Here is a 19,301-nt window from a genome sequence, read left to right as displayed (position 1 = left end):
TTTATGACTGAGCTAGGAGAGAATGATCATGGTGTTTAGGCCACACCTTTTTAATATGTTTGCTTTCAGATTTAAAGGACTGACTGGAAAGATCACTATGGGTCTGAGGAGAAAGTCTGTGCCTTGTTAATTTACAGGCTTTGGACAAGCAGCTAAAATACACAAAGCTCACATAAAGTCTACAGAATGAGTAAATACAATCATAAATACAACCTTTCAGCCTTGATAAAAACATTTAATGTTGTATAATTTGCATTTATGTACAAATATCTCATATTCTATGATTGCACAACTAAACCTGGCGAACACTACAACTCTGCAGCGTAGTAAATAAGCCCATTCCCTCCCATTATAAACATGTTGAAATATCAAGAATATAAATCTATTTGCACAAATTCATCTGAACCCTTTATCTAAAATAGAGGTTTTTCATTCCATTCTCTTTGTACACACTAGTAGTCATCTGAAATGGAATTGAAATGTGAAACACATAATGTACTTAGAGCACAAAGACCATTAAATCAGAAGACAAAGGCACTTTGGAGGTTGTAACAAAGCTAATAGAGCCAGCTTTCACTTGCAGATTTCACTTGCAAATTTTTAACAAAACATATATGTACCACAGGGTATTAATTGAAAGTTCTTTACCCAGACTTGACATAGATTGATGTTCTTGTTGTTGGCCCTAACATTGCGCAATCTGTGTAACCTTACAGTCTGATTTACATTTTAGACAGAATGTCATCATAAATAATGCTCACAGACGCTTTCTGACTTCTGAAAATGTTTCTTAAAACCTACAGACATAATACTGCATGGAAAATCCATAGACATGACATGGCAAGACAACTTCAGAGTCAAGTCAGCAAATTCAGAAATTTAAGTTAAACCACCCTTTTTCAACAATGAGGTTCACTTGGACAATAAAGACATAATAATACATACACAATATGTATATTCAAGATGTATTGCATACAAATTCAAAATCAGTATTCCACATTGCTAGAACGACATTTATACCTTTCAGTCGTGTAAGGCATAGAAACAACAGTTAAAGCAGAATGACTCTGAACATGGCAGGATTGCCATACACAGTATTGAAATACAGAGCAAGATTTGCCAATTCACAATACAAATTCATGTAAGAGAATTACAGACAGGAATGGTATTAGAGGAATGTGACCACTGCAGCTCAGGTTGCCCGGACTACAGCCTTCTTTTGGAGGTGGGCAGGCGCGACTGCGTGCCGGTGGGTGTGCCGCGGGGCGTGCGTCCGTTGCGTCCCGGGGACTGGAAGTATGGCGAGGTGGGATCCTGAGGTGGGCAAAGAAAAAGAGCTGACTGGGGATGTAAAAGGACCTAGTCTGTACAAGTACCTGTCTTCCATTCTCCTGGTCACAAATCCTGTTCTGATTCCTTTAAATTGTGTCTATTGGTCTACCTATGAAATGACTATACCATCACTGACAGTCATTGAAGTATGTACTAAATCTAGTGATTCCCACTGTATCCAGGAAGGTTTTGTGGCATGAAGGAACCAGTCCTGCCCATATTTCCAGCCAAATCATAACAAACTACAGCTGTCATGCCTTACGACATGACAATTCAAAAGAGCTGAGCAGCCACATTCTTGTTTTAAATTCATGGTCAAGGCTGTCTCAAGAAAGTTTGTGCATGTTGGTGCTATTGCTCTGCAGAGGGTGCAAAGCATATGAATATATGCTCTAGGCTCATTCTAGCATTGATTCGGGAAAATAAATAAAAGTTCAATTCCTCTTTTGAGGAGTTGTGTTCCTATATTGCATGCCTCTCACCTGTTCCAGCTGCCCGATTCTCTCCTTCAGCTGGGCCATCTCGGCTGTCTCTGTCTTCTGTGTGGCCTGGCCTAGCTCCACTGTGCGCACACGCTGGGCGAAGTTCAGACTCGCCAACGTCTCCGCAACATTCTTCTCCACCGGCGCCACCTGCACCACCATCAGGGTCTTACTGTCTCCTCCTGTGGGGGGTAATGACAAACAGAATTAGTTCATGCACACATTCGTTTCGAAGATAAATGTGAAAATAAAAATATATCCCATAGTGTGGAGCATGGTGTGAAGACTAGCCGACTGCTGCCAACCCTACGTCAGGGACCCTGCAGCAGTATAATCAAATACTGGATATTACGACCGTACCACTAATCTAGTCTAGCTTACTAAAGACAGGGGTCTGCCCCACCCCTGAGTACCCACCCAGTGACTCCTGTAGCAGGTATGTGAGTTTGGAGTTCCTGTAGGGCACGTGGGGCTGTTTGCTGCGGAGGGAGTGGATGACGTCTCCCAGGGCCGACAGGGACTTGTTGATGTTCTGCGCCTCCTTGAGACGGTCGCCCGCCGCCTGAGACTTGTGCACACGCTCTGAACCAGCCAGATCTACCAGGTTCAGCTTGCCTGTAAATACAGTATTCAATATTGATTTCATCATTTCAGCACATTTGGCGGCACAGAAATACTGCAGATTTAGGTCCTGTATTTGGCCATAGTTGGCTCTGCAAAACTACCTTTTGTTCATTATCGCTTACCACTTATTGGTATGTTCATGACCTCATCTTTGACAGATGATTCTGATCCAGGAAAATGCTATGATCTGGTAAATAGTCTGCACTTTTGAAACATGTTTTCCTTAGTGGGTAATACAATATTCAGATAGATATGCATGGTGACATAAATGCAGGATACAAAATAGTTAATTCAATGAGAATATTATTTTGTATATTTGGAACAAGCTCAACAGTGAATGGCATAAAAAATTGAAGTGCAGTAAAAGAATCCCTGTACCGATAATCTTAGCTCCAGTGGTGATGTTTGTCCCCTCCACCGTCACGATGAGCAGGGCGTGCGAGCGGGAGCTGTGCTCATTCATGTTTGTGCTGGCCGTCGCCCTGTTGTTGATGGCCACCTGGAAGACGTCGTTAACATCATCCAGACTCTGCACCTGTGTGTAGGTGAGCCCGGGGACATGTAGGCCACCCTCGTTGTGGAGCTTGATGTCCAGCTTTTCTGTTGGATCATTTCCCAACAGGTCCCTGGGAAATCAGAGGGCAAAGGAGATTGATTAGTTTTAACAACTGACATGCCCAAATGATCTGCTTTCCAAGCATATACAGATGAGAAAGCATCTTCATTGCTGTCATGACAGTTACAGTTTCTGGGATATATACTATGACTACAAAGGTGATTGCATTTTCAAAACCACTTATGTCTTTTCAAATATAAAGCAACAAGCTACATGGTTGTTACAGACACAGCCATTTCCACACCACAAGCCACATACCTGACCATCTCGTTATAGATCTCGATAACGTTGACTGTTATTGAGTAGCTCCAGTCCTTATTGCCCTCCTCGACAATCCGGAACAGTTCCCCAAGTGCACGCTGGTTCATTCCACGGCTAGAGGGGGGACCCTGTAATTAACGGTACTGCTTGTTTATCTATATCTACATTGTATATCTATGTTGTTTACAGCTAGCGAGGATGCTCCTACTTTACTGGATGACAATAAGTATCTAAGTTGTTCACTGCACAAGACAAGTTACATAAAACCACATAGATGTTCTAATATCAGTATGCATTATTGAGGAATAACATGTGCAATGATGTATTCCAATCACATGTGTGCTACTTTGTTGCTTTCACTTGGCAACTTGTCTGTAACCCCTCCTTCCGCAATCTTACCTCCATAGTATAAGTCTTGCCGGAGCCTGTTTGTCCGTAGGCAAATATACAGATGTTGTACCCGTCCAGACAAGACACCACCAGTGACCGCACTTCCTCGAACACCTGAGTAAAGAGAAGAAATGGGATGTCATTCTACACAACAAATGTTGATAAAGCCGCGCTTGGAACTTCCTCCTCATGAGAGGACAACTGTTTGCACCTATCCTTTTGAGACTTGTTTGATCTTGAACCAATCTCCTCCCAAGATCTCTGACCTGGACATTTTCATTTGCCATACATCTTTCCAGTCATTTTCGACCCTGTTGTTCAATTTTGCCCTCAAACTTACCTCCTCCTGTGTTGACTGCTGGGTGAAGACCCTGTCCAATTCGAATGTCTGCCAGCGGCCCTTGTGCAGACAGTTTACGATGCCGTCATCCTCCTGGTCGAAGGTGACCACTTGTCGGGCTGATGGCCCCTCCCCGTCCTCGCGGATCACGGGCCGGACCCGACACAGCACGCGGATGTTTCCTGGGGAATTTGTAAGAGGTCAGCAACACTGGTTCAATGCAGGTTCTTTCGTTAAAGTCTTCAATCTAGCCAACCACTACCCACCCCAGATTATATAATCTATTTATGTTTGCCTCCCTCATAAGATTCCTCACCTTTCAATTCCACTAGTTCATTGTGGTACTTCTTCCGCAGCTTCATTTCATGTCTATACTTCCTCACAAGATCCTGGTTGGTCTGCGAGATGTCGCTGATGGACTTACAGATCTGTGAAAAAAATCAAGGAAACATATATAAATGCAAGGACCAGATTTGCAGACTGATGACATGTCAGACTTAAAGCAGATGGTTGCCATGTTGCTATGCTCAAGTTCAATGTGAAACTGTTTTTTTCTGTTTTGTTTCCATTATGTGATTTCTTTCCTGGCTTCCAACTAGCTGTTCATTATTTCATGATTCCCCTGAGATAGAGCTCTTTGTCCTGACAAGTTCTGAGACCGTTATAAGGCCCTGAGGAGCGAGAGTTTGTCTCCCACGTGTACCCACCTCCCTCTGCACCTGTCTGACGGATGCCTGAAGCTTCATGGGGAACATGTGAGCCTCCTTCTTCAGCGCTGAGTAGTCCTTCAGCAGCTCACCCACCAGGGGGCGCACCTGGCACAGGGACTGCTGCATGGACGCAACCTTGCCCGTCAGGCTCTGGGCAAAAGGGGAGGAAAACTTGTGTTTAGGAAAATAGTCTGGCAATACATGCTCAGGCAATGCATGCTCAGGCAATGTCACAAATGTGCATTTGGGAGCCCACTGCCTTTGAAATAGTTTAAGCAGAAAAATTATATGTGACCTTATGACCTGACTTCTGAACATTGACTAACCTTTGTTCGGACCTCTGCCGCTTTCTTTGCCTCCTGTACAGCATTCTGATTGGTCCGCCGGAGCTGGCTGACCTCTTCTGTCAACTGTGACCTCACAATCTCCATCTCGTCCTCGTAGGAGTTCAGCTGTAAAACAACACAAAACAAATGTTGTCTTTCATCTCCAGCATGCTGCAAGCTGCACATTTTTGCCATTGAGATGCAAGACCAGGGCTGTGTAGAGTACATCAAGAAAGCAGCTTTCTGGACACACTGTCAGGGAATGGGAGACTACAACGGCAAAAGGTAAGAACACTGATGAACTTTCTTGCTGGTGAAAAATAAAATCAGCATGAATGAACAGTCTGATACGAAATGAAAATCAAACAGCCAAAGCTTGTCCTGGCTGTGCAGAGAAACAAACCTTTCCCATGGCGGCCTTCTCTGCCTCCTTAGCACTGTCAAGCTGCACCTGGAGACTGCTGGTTTGACTCTTCTGTGAGTCCAGCTGTGTCTGGAGCTGTCGCAGCTGTCTGTTCACCTGCTCCAGGTGCTGCTTGCTGTGTTGGGATTCAACTTCTACGGTCTGCTTCACGATCTGGGTGAGGAGAGGTATAGTATGGGTATCACAATCTCTCAACGTCAAGCAGCTTTCTGACAGTACTTTTTTGTCATGGAAAGTTTTGACAGTCTGATTTTCAATGTGTACAACTAATCTATAAACACTGATCTCTCAAAATGACTTTACAACTAAAGAAGGAGAAACACAAGAACAGTTAACACAAAGAATACAGAATAATTTCCCTTGGAGGGAAACACAGTAAAATGCTATGGCTAGTACCTGTGGAGGTTGGGCCTTCAGCTTATTGATCTCCAGTGTTTTCTCGCGGAGCTGGCGCTGAAGCGTCTGGATCTCGCGGTCCTTCCCGCTTTGCTCACGGTCTTGTGTCTCCGCCATCTTCTTGGCCTGGATGGCGAGCTCTGTCTCCAGTCGGAGAATTTTATTCTGCAGCTTGTCATTGGCTGTTTCTAGTTTCTGTATGCACACAAAGAAGGGAAGTTTTGGTCCGGCATATAATAAACATCATAATCCACACAAAAGTTAACACAGTCAGTGCACTTAGAGACCTGAAATCAAAATATATGAAGGCATTGCTAGATTGGCATTTTGAGATAGAAATCTAAACTTCACTGGAAACATCTTTATATCAACTTAGATTGAGGAGTTTTTGCTGGTGCTTACAGTGAGCTCACTCCTGTCCACCCTGCTGGGAGACTTCTCCTCCAGGCTCAGGTTGTGAACTCGCGACCTCAGCTCGTTCACTTCACGCTGAAGCCTCTCGTTATCGATCTCTAACTTCTGGACCTGCTTCTCATGGTCCGTGGCACCCTGGAAAGAGGGTACAAGAAATTAACAAACTGAACTACATGCCTGTGTGGAATGATTCCTTTTAATGACTTCTTAGGCTTTAGGACTGAAGTAGCAGTGTCAGCTGTCTCAGGGAAGGCTGACATACATGTATTGCCACAAGATTGGACTATGTTGGAGAAATTCTCATCATGCAATGCTGAGGACAGTTAAAAGCAAAGACATCTCCACAAATTACTTGTACAAAACACACAAGGCACAAGAAACAACAAAAAACACATAAGTGACTGCAAGGACATCAGGTCTATTCCCACCTGTTCACTCCTCATCCTGACCAGCTCGTTCTCTGCCTGCTGTCGCTTCTTCTCCTGGTCCTGGACCTTCTCCTGGAGGAACTTCTGCCCCTCAGCAGCATCCAACTGCGGGAACATGTCACACTCAATATTTTTTCTCCAGGTCATTCTCTTCATTACCCTCAAAAGTGAGATATACAGAAAAACATGGCACTGCTACAGGAAAAGACTAAGAAAAGAAACGTCTGTAACCCTTACCCTAGTCTGCTCCAGGTTGAGCTGTGTAGTCAGCAGCTGCTCCTGTAGACTACCCCTCTCCACCTGTAGTCTGTTGATCTGTTCCACCAGCTTTTGGAGCCCTGAGGACGGCTTCTTAGTGCGCGTAACATTTTGACCTGGAAGTGTCAAAACAATTAGAATTCTGAACATTAACATGCATAGACATACAAATGAATGATTAGATTAATGTATGCTTAATCCGGTATTTCTTTGTCTTGGTGTGATATGGCTACCTTGAACCTTGAACGGGGACATCTAGCGATGTCAGCACGGGAAACAATGGGTTCTTCTTCTCCACTCGGCCCTGTCTTTCATCAGCGAGCAAAGTTCAGCTGTAGTGATGTCACTGGCTTAGTATCCCTTGTCAAGGCTAACTACTGCTGATATGGCTGACTACTTTTCAAAACCTGCACCAGAGGCATTTACTTTGTGTTAAATTTGCCAAATCTGCAACCATGACTTAGAAACAATTTTGAACCACCGTCAATCAGCAAATTCGGACCTCTTTTTTCTGCCTCCATCTCGAAGATGCGTGTCTCCTGCTCATCGATGACGTCCTGCAGGTTGTTGATGAGGTTCTGCTTCTCCTGCAGGTTGTGGTCGTGTGTCTTCCGCATAATCTTAATCTGCTGCTTCTTGTTCTCCTCCTCCTTCCCAAGGCGAGACTTGTACTGCTTGTTCTTGTCTTGCAAGGACTACAGGAAGAAGAAAGATATCTTCTTAAAACCACAATCTTCAAAGTGTGGCAATTCTTCATGATTTCTTGCTTCTTTTGCAGATCTAATGAGACAAGAGCCTAGAATAACTGCTAGTAATCTTATTTTTACGAGGCTAAGCAGAAATGAAGAAGAATAAAGAAAAGTTCAAAAGTGTCCGACTGACCTTGACTTTAAAGAGCAGGTCGTCTCTCTGCTGGTTCCGCTCTGTGAGCTCCTTCTGTAGTGCCTGGTACTCCACCAGTGTATAGCTGCCGCCCTCCCCAGCCAACATCCCTTCCTCATCACTCGACAGGTGTCCATCCTCGTCTGACAGAGCTGGAAGTTAAAGCAAACACCATGAGTAAAAACACACTCATTGTGTAAGGTTGTGAATCAAATGGAAACATTCATTGACACAATGTAAGTCCAGAGGTTACCCAAAAATCAAGTGGTATTTTTGTTTCTGACATGTCAAAGCAACAATTCATCAATGAAAACAGAAGACGAATACTTGAATCTGTCTACCACATGGCAAATTGACTCAAGTGAAACCAAGCGACAGATTTCCCCTCATACTGTTTTCATGTTGATCTTTCAGCACTTTTTTCTGATAACCAATAAACTTTATCGGAGTAAACGAAACTCCGGCAGGAGGCCTCACCGTCCAGTCCCAGCTCCTGCTTCCACTGATCCTGTCGAGATGGGGTTGCCCTTTGACCCATGGTCCGAGGACTGAAAGTCATGGGGGTCTTGAAGACCGGCTCTTGTCGCTGGAAGGGAACAAAACAATTCAAATTCAACGAACTCTATAGGTCTGGGAAAGGACTTCAAGACAATATCAACCTGAGTGCTCAACAACTGGGAAAGAATTTCTAATAATTTCATAATCTTGCCCAAATTTGTGAAAGACAAAGATGTTGACATAATGGTAGGCGCTAGAATTGACATTTAACATTATGTAAATTGAGTAAACATAAGTGTGAATTGAATGATATATGGTAAAATTAGCGGGCTGAAAAATATAAAAGATTGAGAAGATCAAACCCTAGATCCAAAACACAATCAGACAATGCTTTCATTTTCAATAAAGAAAACAAGAGGACACCATTTCACATCATTACAGCAAAATAATACATTCTCTCATATTCCCTGATACAACTGTGAATACTTCTACCTGGTTGGGTGGAGGTTTCCTGGCCATTTTACCCTGCTGGTCACTCCCAGAAGTTGAAAAACAACCACTGTTACCTGTTCCCGGCCAAATCTCACTTTAGCCGGCTACAATAGCAAATTTGCAGTAGCCCGGGCACACCCGCCACTGAGCAAACATTCAGGACGGCTGACCTGCTCTGTGCTATTTCTGCCCATGACAGGTCATATTCCCTCTTGTGTTGTATCATAGCATTTACTCTTACCCTGCACCTAGCATTCATGTCAGGTAACTCACAAAACAGTGTTTAAAACATCACATGTGAGGCATTAAACAACAAAATACCTGACTAGAGTTAAAACCAGCCTACCATGTTTTGTGCCAAACTGTACGTTGGTTATACTTCATGCAGCCTAGGCTAGGCACACTTATAACTTTGCTGACTACACCACTTTCTCTAGAGTTGATTATCGACCACCATTGTTCAATGCATTTTTTTTTCAAGAAACCCAACACAATGACCAGTTCAACCATCTCATAACATTTGAGCTGCAAAGAAAAAAACAAAAATCTAATTCTTCAAGGCCACACAACTCTGAGGGTGACATCCATACTCTCATGGATTCTGGAAGTCTCAATTACAAATCCAACTGATTTACTCCATTTTGAAATATTGTCTGCTATTTTCTTCCACATCTTTCTTTGCATCCTCTTGCATTACCTTGGATTTGGGTTCCCATCATGATGATGTCATCTAAAAAACTAACCTTGTGTTGCCTAAGTGGTGAAAGCTGACCCCAGAGAAGTGGTACTTACCAAGAAAGACATGTCCAGTCCAGGTACAGTTACAGGCCGGTGCACAAACACTTCAGGTGACTACTTCACAGCTTACAAGTCGCCGATACACTTGCAGCTACTGTTGGGTGTCCTGGTGGGAAACATGGGAGTTTAACTTATTACTCTAACTAATTAGCTTGAAGTAGGTAAGGTACTGGCAGTCATATCTTAAACTAAGTTAAAGTAGAGAAGGTCATAACCTTGATTACACTAATAGCATCCATCCCTCAAGTCAAGGTTAAACTAACTTTCTTTACATTTTTTTTGGTATGATAAAAATCACATTGTCACCGTAATCATTGTGTTAGAAAAACGAGCTTGTGCAAGCACAGAAAGAAAGGATGTTGTACAGGACGGATGAAGTCAGCTGACAGGAATGTTGCTGTTTGTTCTGTCATTCCTACCTGCACTTCACCCTACTAACGAGGTGACTCACTCCGGCGTGGGTGGAATACAGATTGAAAAGAACTAGTAGTACAGGAGCTGAACAACTTAGAACCAACAAACTGCTCTACCCTTGCAGTTGTTTGTCATCTTCAGTAGTCCGGGACTAGTCCCAACAAAAAATTAGTGACTTGCTTAACACAGAAAATATGTCAATCTGGGAAGACAATGTGTTTTTGACATTTATCAGTACGACTAACAAAATAATAATGTATCATCACATTGACTTATTTATCCAAGATATAGGTTATTACACTGATATCAGCAAACCGTAACATACAGGAAATGTACCTGCAAGAAAACTGCCACATTGGCATTCTTCAAATTTGAAATGACAGACTCAAAGTGAGTAATATTTTGAATATCCTGTCCTTTTACAGGACGTGTAACTAATTTTTATTGGATTCAGCAACACACTGATCACTGCTGGTTTGGATTTCATGAAAAATGTAAACAAACACCTTACATACAAGGCAAATAGACCAGCAAAGCTAACAAAAAGCTGCATACCGCGCATACAATTGCCACAGCCTATTTAATTGTACTTTGACCCCAAGAGAGCTCTTTGACAAAGGGCCAGCTGGGTAACAGAATCTGTAATACTCCTATCACTTTCAGCAACAACCTTGTTTTATTTTTAAAAGGACCTCCAAACTGGATATACAAACAACTAAAAGTAAAACTTAGGAAAATAACTCCAGTAAAGTTTAGGTTTGATTTTTAAGATATTTCAAATGGCGACAAAAATTCAAAATCATTAAGGAAATTGTAGGTTGTGTATGTAAAGTACTGATCTGTTAGTGTCTGTGCAGGAAAATTCATTTGTCTCTTAGTCTTACAAGGTCTCTTGCAATGTTTAATTTCCCACTGATGAGAATTTGAGATTCAGATTCAAGTAAACCAAGGACATTACTAGTACTAGTAGTAACATATTCTTGGGTGTAAACCAAACATACACATGACAAAGCATACTACTGTAACATGTCAATCAAAAATTTAGTGTTTGCCGCAAGCTCATCACACTGTTACGTAATTCATTGTTTGGTATCAGGACAACTCAGCACCTGGGACATTTTGTTTTGCTGCGTAGCGCTTAGAGGTTGGATATATTTGCTACTTTGTTATTCATTCTATATTTTGCCTTAAAATTTTTACAGTTGTTTTTGATATAATTGATAGTGAACTGGAAGGAAACAATTCAAGTGAAACATTTCATGGGTGTCACTTTGTCTTCCTTTAGATATGAATATGATCAATTTCATTTTTCTATTCTGGATATACTAAGCCTTACTCAAATCCTGAGAGTTTGTAGAAAGAAAACTTTGCTTAGCAGAACTCCATTGGATTCCATAGTAACTGTCTTCCATTGTTATAACTATTGTTTAAAGTCTTGATTTTCATGTTGCTGCAAAAGTCAAGCTGTTAACTTAGAGATATCTACAATACTGTAGTCTAGGTGTATCAGGTATCCTACAATTAGTATAAACGTTTTATTGCAGCCTGAAAAGGTTGAGTGAAAGAAAGTGACCATAACTTTGTTTTCAATTTAGTACAGTACAAATAACTTTCAAACCACAACTTCAAACCTTAGAAATTTTTACCAATGTCACCAACTATCGTCTCTATAATACAGTCAATAGTGTCTTCACGAAACCCTTCTGTATGACATAAAGTTTTTTATGACATACTATCAGCCGAGTAAGACTACTGTCTGTCAGGTCAGAGTAACTTTAGCTACACGGCAAAACAGAACCCTTTCTTTCCTGTCAGGCAAACAAGAAACTCCTGATATGGTCTAGTCAAAAACTCTTTAACCCTGAATCTCGTGAGTCGTAGAAAATAGAGTCGACCCAAGCAGGGGACAGAAAAAACAGCACAGGCCAGCTGAGTGAGAACATGGCGACGAGGAGTGCTTTGTGTGGAGACGGAGTGTTTACAAAAGCACTCGGCTCAGTTCCCACGCCGCTTACCACTGCCCCCCCCCCCCACAAATTATGTTGAAAAGAGAATCTACTATTCTTTGTAGTTCTCTGGGAATCTATTTTTTCATTATGAATAGCCCAACCTACTAGAGTACACAACTCAAATCAGCAGTATATCAAAATATAACGTTATAATTTCTTGCGTTTTGTGGTGGCCGTGGCAAGTCGAGACACGAAAAGAGACGCCGATAAAAATATAACTTTTTGCCTAGCAGACTACGCCAAACACACCACAAAACTTCCAATAGTAGCGGCAACTATCCACCACACATTTCACTCAACATCTTAACTAAGTTATAGAGTTCATATTTACCTGATAATTCTGTATTTTCGGCGCCCAGACACAGGGAAGAAGCTGGAGAAGAATCTGGACGGACGCGACTCTCGATTCAAATTCAAATTTTGTGCTCTGGTCGACCTGACGTCACTGATCATGTGGTCCAAAGTTCAGCCTGTTCCCAAGAGTCTCTGCGGCAAGGCAAACTGTGGAAAAGTTGTAAACTAGACCAATTTTTTCTTTCCATTCAAAAGAACCGATTTCCGATATTTTTGTCATCATCGATACGTAGAAATTTCGTGTTTTGCTGTTATTACACGTATTCCCATCCTACGTTATTGCCGGGCAAGGGTAACAGCTCCAGAGTCTGTTCTCTCCTAGCCTGAGTCTTCGGTAATACTGGACCAAACCCGTTGTGGGGCGTCGTGTCCAGGGTCGTGTTCATGTGCGGCCGGGGGTAGAAGTGGAAGCTATTTGTGGAGAGGACATGAACAGAAGAGACTGGGGAGTTATAACGTTAATAGGTTTGAATATCCGGCTAGGGCAGGGGTGCAATAGACTACGTACAGGATGTACATGTATGTGCTACGACTTTGAACTCTGAACGTTAGTAAAGGTGTGTATTTGTGTGCATGACTTTTGCTGGAAGGTGCAATGTGTGTGGGGATGTAAGTTAGTAGTAATCTTGGTGTATTTGAGACGTGCTGACAGATACTTTTGCTGACAGATACTGGTAGATTGGATGGGTGTACAGTGTACTTAACAGACTAGTTTTTGTTATAAATGTTATAACAGTAACTAAAAGTGTGGTTCTAATGATATTGGGTGTAACATCCACAACTGTACATATGTAAATACAGACATATCTGGTGAATTGGTAGTGACAATATTAGGCCTGTGTTAATCACAAACAAAATAGTGATGTATAAAGTGGAATTGACACAGTGCTAGTTTTGAACAATTGAAGGCTCAGTGCTCTGTCAATATGTGAAATACATGTATTGTTATATTTCTTGGCAATCTAGATTAGATAGGTTGGCTTCAAATATTCACCCCTTATGAGCATTTTTTTATAGATTTGTGCAGTTTTGTATATACACGTACATTGTACATGTTTATAGCAGCACCTTATACCTTTGGTTCAGAGGTTTGCAGTCCTGCCAGCTTTAGGGTTTTTCCATTTTATTCTATTGTCAAACTGACAAAGCTGCCATATCAATTGGGTTGTATCATACTCTTTGACTGACAACATTACAATAATAGTGTTGACAATGTACTGGGAAACTTCTACCTTAAATCTCTGTTTTTAGTGAGGTTTTCCTTCCTGTCTTTGTGTTATGAAGTGTTGTACTATCACTTCTGTGATGTGAGAATTGACCGTTATGTTGTACTGAAAAATTTGAAATATTTAGTGTTTCTTGTAGCATCAGTGTAAGTCAGGCTGGTCAGTAGATGTGGAAAGTCTACATGTGTGCAGTAAAAGAAATCTTGGATGGAAATGATCGCTGACAAATAGATATATGAGACTCAATACAGTCCATGTACAGGGTCATGTGTATTTCATCATTGTTACAACTAGTGCACTTGTAGGAAGACAAAAAACATGTAGTTGTGAATGAACTTGTGATATCTTTTGTAGGCATTCAAGGAAGCCTACATAAACTTCATACCGTTCTGCTCTTCCCCCATTCAGCCCAGGAAATATCAACAAAATTTACAGCATCAACATGGAAGAACTTTAGGTAACCGTACATAAGTAATCATACAAAGTATGGCTATAGTACATCTGGGCATGAAATGCAGAAAGTTTTCTTACTTCACCATGGCAGCATTATGAAAGATACAGTAAAGATACTGTTTTGTATAGCTTAGGTTGCATTCAAAGCAATATACAAGTGAAACCCACTTCAGAGACAATTAAGAGCAGTACTTGTTCTGAAGGGGAAAAGCACCTACCAGTGTGATGCCCAGCAAGCTGCCCTGTTCATAACAGAAGGACAGCCTGTTGGGGTTCACACTGATAGGTGCAGAGAAAGGGGCAGCCACTGGAGTTTCCTGACACCATGTGGTCAGTTACTATGGCAACTAGTCAGCTGCCATGGCAACCTCAGACGTAGCAGACAAGTCTTCCATCTTGGATCATTTGCTGACGTAAGACGTTTTCTGCTGTGTGTGAGGTTGCCTGTAGTTTGGCTGCCCCTGACAGCTTTTTCCCAAGAGCTTACCCAGCTTTTGTTTCACATCGATTGTAGCTAACAAAACGCTGGCTAAACCCATGAGAAGAAGCCAGCAGGGGCAGCCGGGTAAGGGAGGGTTCACTAGAGAGGCTACGTGGCTCCTGTTGCAATGTCTCTTGCGGGCCGCAGGCCTCACTGTCTTCCCTTTGGTGGTCCTCACAGCAACATCGTTCACTTTGTGGTCCTGCACAGCCACGTGGGAAAGTGAAGGAGGCTTTAAAAAAATGGAAAACGCAGATTGAAGTCAAATGCATAGTCAACAGTGATTGGTTGGTTAGTGCTCAATTTGAATGGGAAAATGGACAACCAGTCTACATTATCGCTGAAGATATATCTAAGGGAGGGAGGCAATTACAAACATTTCCCCCCTCTCATCTTTAGATCTCTGTTTCTGTCACTTCTAGCATATCCTTCCATGGATAAATCTACTGGTATTCTATTCCTTTTATTAATATAGCTTAAATATTAAGATGTCAAATAAAAGTCTCACCGCTGTGTTCTCGCTATACATGCTTCGTTCCCTGCTATCGCCACGAGCACCAATCAGAGGGCAGCTGGGAGATTGTACGCGGTGTGTGGGACCGTGGTAGAGGTCGTACCGTGATAGTCTATTTGTTGTCACAACTTTGTGCTCGGGTACACTGTTCTGCCACACATACGGCCCTGGCATCTGTACAGCAGACACAATGTGGTTTAGGTATACTACTGGTATAATAGTGAGGACCTCTAGTGGGTATTCTATCAACTGTTAAAAGCTTGTCTTACTACTTTCTAACTTTAACACCATTGTTAAATTCATTTTTTTTTCAAATGCAACAAACCAATAGAAATATTTGGTATCTTGTTACCTCATACAATGTCTATTCATGTACATTAATAGAATCATAGACTATAGTACATCTATCATAAGCAATGCAATACTTGAGAGAAATGTACTTTCCAGCAACAACAATATAATCATCAGCTCAAAAGGGCAAACAGTCATAGATGCCTCCTGGGAAACTAAGAGAAGAAACCAACAGACTGCTGAAAACTTGTTTTAGCTTGGCAGACTTTCATAAATGATTGAATCAAACATTGCCTAACTTACCTCAATAGGATCCAGGAGTTGGAATTTCTCCTCTGTACCATCAGACTGATCATCTAGCTCTGAGTCAATGGAATCCAAGAACTGGATCTCTTCCAGATCCTCTGAACTTCTGTCTGAGAGATGATCTAGGAGCTTGATCTCCATTGTAGTGTAATCTGACAGCTTGTGTACTAGTCCATCTTGCACACTGGATGTAGGGAAAGCCTGTCTCTCCTCCATACTGTCACCATCAGGACGGACTCTGTATCCAGTCATCTCCTCTAAAGTTTCCTCTTCATCATCAGAATAGTACACTGACCCTGCCTCACTTCCTAACAAGATGATCCAGTCATCAATGTCAAGGTGGTTATGTAGATCAGCCTCCTGGAGTCCCTTCTGCACATCACCAGTGTTGTTGTTGTACTGTGACAAACAGACTGGAGACTTCACACTGCCATTGCTGCAGTCCTGCCTAATATCACCTGGTGGGGCCACTTCAGGTTTGGTCATCTCAGATCTGGTCATCTGGTCAGATTTGTTGCAGGATTTACTGGCCGAGCTCATCTCATTTTCACCAACTTCAGGGTTGCATTCCTGTACAGAGCCATCCTGGTATGCTGGTGTTTCACTCTCACATTCAGGGAGACTTGTGAGGAACTTCTCCATGATCAAGGTTGGGCCGTAACCATCATTCATGTTGGTCTGAAGCCTGGACACCCACTCCTGTGTCAGAGGGACCACAGTTGTGCTGGTGTTGTTGTAGTAAGTGGTCCCCATGTATATGTAAAACCCCTGTGCCTTAGTTGTACTGGTGTTGTAGTAAGAATTCTCTATGTAAAACCCATGTGCCATAGGGACCATAGTTGCATGGTTGTTGTGGCAACTGGTCTCCATGTAACTTCCCTGCGCCATACTGGTTGTATGGTTGTTGTTGTAGTAAGTGGTCCCCATGTACTTCTGTGCCATAGGGACCATAGTGGTGGGATTGATGTAGTAGTAAGGGGTCTCAATGTAAGACTCCCGTGTCATTGGCACCATAGATTCAGGGTTGTTGTTGTAATCATGGGTCTCCATGTAAAACTCCTGTGCCATAGGGACCACAGATGTATGATTGTTGTTGTAGCTATTAGTGCCCATGCAAAACTTCTCGTCCGAGAAGTAGGGTGCGCCACCTTCATCCATCTGAAACATTAGAACCATCAAATCACACATTGCACCATTACAAATAGCCCCTTACCTGAGCCGCCTTCGCAGATTTCTGGAGCGGTGCATCGGCTGTGTTTATTTTTTGGGGGGGGGGGGGCGCTGGACTAAGGTTCTTTATGCCGGGAAAGGGAGTTGAACGCAACCGCGCTCCAGAAGTATGCGAAGGGGGCTACCCTAATATCTAGTGTTTTCTGACACAACACTGTAATTATACATATTACACCCTTCCATCTGTAAGGCACAAGATACCGCAACACAGTTGAATCTGTACAGAGGGTGTTGTTGACTTGCATTTTTGATCAAAACACGACTTTGCCCCTAACCTGAGCAACTGAGTTGGTCTATTTCGGAGCAGGTAAACGCTGCTGTAACGTCGTTGAGTACATTAAGTTTACTCAGAATTCCTTGAATACTCGTTCGTCTAAATACAGTTGAATATAACATCCCTCAAAAGAGATATTTTGTACAAATGTTGCTCTTTGTATGCAAACTTTGCAACCATGTTGCCTTCTGTCAAATGTGTAAATGGGAACTAGTACTGTAAGTGTTGAGTCTATTTGAAGTACTTTTCACACATCTTAATGGCAAAATCTCCCCACAAAACCTTCACTATAGTCTATAATGTAAAACTCACCAATAAAGGCTGTTGCAGAGCTTGATTTTCCGTCATCGTATCATTTTTCGCCGTCAATTCTAAGAGGGTAAAGTTCTCCATGCTTTCGCTGGGGACGTTCGAAATGCTCTGGCCTGAGTTGACCCTGAGGTAAACATATTGTTGTCATGGGAACCAGTAACGACCAATGGGAGACAAGCTCTTTGTGCAGATATGGACCAATCGGGTGTTGGACTACATATTGCCAAATCCCCGTCGTCCAATCGGTATTCGTTTAACATTTCCGCTGGACTGTTCCATTTACTAGTGACAGTGAAACTATCACATGGAAGATTAGAAATAATTTTCGTAACTTCTGTATTTCAAAACGGTGGAGGACGAAATCTATTCCATCCCCAACTGCCCTTCTAGCGATTAGGAAACAAAACTACTTAAAAGCCATCAAAACTCGTTACGAAAACGGCCTTGAATCTCATCAAGTTCACACTCACTCACTCACTCACTCACTCACTCACTCACTCACTCACTCACTCACTCACTCACTCACTCACTCACTCATCCTCTTGACGCGTAGAGCCGTAACTCACGTGCACAGCAAACATTCTTATTTAACCAAGTACAAATGCAAATAAGCGTTTTCTACGGTATCATAAGAAAACAATCCGGATTTCTACTGCACGTTACTGGAAGGAGTTGCAGTCATCAAAATAGAAATTCAATATGTACTACAGACTGTAGTTCCCATTATTGTCATTCAAAAAGCGTCCCAGAAACATGGCTATAGGCTGTTCATAGCCGAGCTACGGTAGACCTCGATAAAAATATTTTTTTCTGTCAATTAGATCATTGGTTATTGGCTTCATTACATTTTTTCAACAAAAGCGGAGTACCGAAGTATACAAAGGTTTGCCTGACTCTCAAACGAACAAACACAATTTAATGATATAACATAATAGGGCTGTGTACAGAAACCCTGTAACGTTTCCTGTACCTCATGGTACCTGTAAAATTGCTAAGGAACATGTCCGGACCTGAAAATCAACTGTACCTGTACCTAAACAAACTAATGACACAATTTTAAGGCTAAGGATACATGTAGTTAAATCCTGTGTCCGAGATGACAATTTTGACAGCCTTGCACTTGAGAAGTTAGAAAATTTGTAAGTACTTTTATTTTGAGAATAACTTGGCTACATGTGACGTTATAACTTAATATAACTTACGATTATTTACCAAACTTGTTCAGGTACAGGTAAACACTTACAGGTAATACGCTGTACCTGTAGGGATCTCGTGGAAACGAAGAAAACGTCAAAATTAGCCGGCAAATACATGTATCGAGGTTTTTAATCTGTCCGCAGATTTATGTGAATGTCCGCAGATTTATGTGAATGTCTGCGCTCTCCAGTTTAGAGACCGCTCACTATTAGTTTGGGATCTAGTGTTACTCCCCGGCCGTCGTACTCCTCTCAACGTGTATTTTTTTCTAGAAATCGATGGAACCGCGTTTATTGGTGCTTAACATCTCAAAGTAGATGTGTTCGGGAAATGTATGAAAGAGACAGTACCGACGATGTCCGCTAGGGTTGTTTCTATTGGCAAGGCAACCAAAGGAGACAGATCTTGATCTTCTTGATCTTGATTGAATACTGGGTAACACCCCTCTATGCACGGGATGCGCCGTTGATGTCCCTTTGCCACTGTCGGTTGCGATTTCTTATTGCTACATTGTTCCATGAGGCAACGACGGAAAAATGTGGGAAATCGACAGACAGACAGAGAAAGAG

At 42.2% G+C, this 19,301-nt stretch overlaps 3 protein-coding genes across 5 annotated transcripts in view; all 3 read right to left on the bottom strand.

The window, feature by feature from the left end:
- LOC136439367 (dolichyl-diphosphooligosaccharide--protein glycosyltransferase subunit DAD1-like) overlaps positions 1-19,301 on the bottom strand; it is a 119,083-nt gene that overhangs the window by 36,872 nt on the left and 62,910 nt on the right. The gene's annotated exons all lie outside the window — the stretch shown is intronic.
- On the bottom strand, positions 215-12,554 carry LOC136439355 (kinesin-like protein KIFC3). 2 transcript variants are annotated; one of them, XM_066434743.1, is made up of 20 exons: positions 12,426-12,554; positions 9,666-9,777; positions 8,361-8,469; positions 7,884-8,035; positions 7,504-7,696; positions 6,981-7,117; positions 6,744-6,848; positions 6,304-6,450; positions 5,902-6,096; positions 5,485-5,658; positions 5,082-5,207; positions 4,753-4,905; positions 4,362-4,473; positions 4,046-4,227; positions 3,715-3,819; positions 3,313-3,443; positions 2,817-3,064; positions 2,232-2,429; positions 1,815-1,996; positions 215-1,314 (listed from the first exon to the last, which is right to left on the bottom strand). In XM_066434743.1, the coding sequence occupies exons 2-20, from the start codon at positions 9,675-9,677 to the stop codon at positions 1,207-1,209; spliced, it is 2,769 nt and encodes a 922-aa protein (XP_066290840.1). In that variant the 5' UTR covers positions 9,678-9,777; positions 12,426-12,554; the 3' UTR covers positions 215-1,206. The 2 variants fall into 2 exon arrangements, with proteins under 2 accessions (XP_066290840.1, XP_066290839.1); XM_066434742.1 differs by lacking the exons at positions 9,666-9,777; positions 12,426-12,554 and adding an exon at positions 8,874-8,979.
- Positions 13,907-17,761, bottom strand: LOC136439358 (uncharacterized). Of its 2 annotated transcripts, none has more exons than XM_066434750.1 (4): positions 17,536-17,761; positions 15,717-16,877; positions 15,117-15,296; positions 13,907-14,810 (listed from the first exon to the last, which is right to left on the bottom strand). In XM_066434750.1, the coding sequence occupies exons 1-4, from the start codon at positions 17,614-17,616 to the stop codon at positions 14,529-14,531; spliced, it is 1,704 nt and encodes a 567-aa protein (XP_066290847.1). In that variant the 5' UTR covers positions 17,617-17,761; the 3' UTR covers positions 13,907-14,528. The 2 variants fall into 2 exon arrangements, with proteins under 2 accessions (XP_066290847.1, XP_066290846.1); XM_066434749.1 differs by having other exon boundaries at positions 13,907-14,840; positions 17,536-17,728.

Source organism: Branchiostoma lanceolatum, chromosome 7, assembly GCF_035083965.1.
Source record: "Branchiostoma lanceolatum isolate klBraLanc5 chromosome 7, klBraLanc5.hap2, whole genome shotgun sequence".
Classification (NCBI taxonomy): Eukaryota; Metazoa; Chordata; class Leptocardii; order Amphioxiformes; family Branchiostomatidae; genus Branchiostoma; species Branchiostoma lanceolatum.
This window is presented reverse-complemented; position numbering and strand designations above follow the sequence as displayed.

Coding starts and splice junctions, on each gene's coding strand:
- LOC136439355 (XM_066434742.1), bottom strand. CDS start 8,900: ATGGCCAGGAAACCTCCACCCAACCAG. Junction 6,849..6,980: donor TCAACCTGGAGCAGACTAGG/GTAAGGGTTACA, acceptor ATGTTCCCGCAG/TTGGATGCTGCTGAGGGGCA. Junction 1,315..1,814: donor GAATCGGGCAGCTGGAACAG/GTGAGAGGCATG, acceptor TGCCCACCTCAG/GATCCCACCTCGCCATACTT.
- LOC136439358 (XM_066434749.1), bottom strand. CDS start 17,616: ATGGAGAACTTTACCCTCTTAGAATTGACGGCGAAAAATGATACGATG. Junction 16,878..17,535: donor CTCTGCAACAGCCTTTATTG/GTGAGTTTTACA, acceptor CTAATGTTTCAG/ATGGATGAAGGTGGCGCACC. Junction 14,841..15,116: donor TGTATAGCGAGAACACAGCG/GTGAGACTTTTA, acceptor ATTTTTTTAAAG/CCTCCTTCACTTTCCCACGT.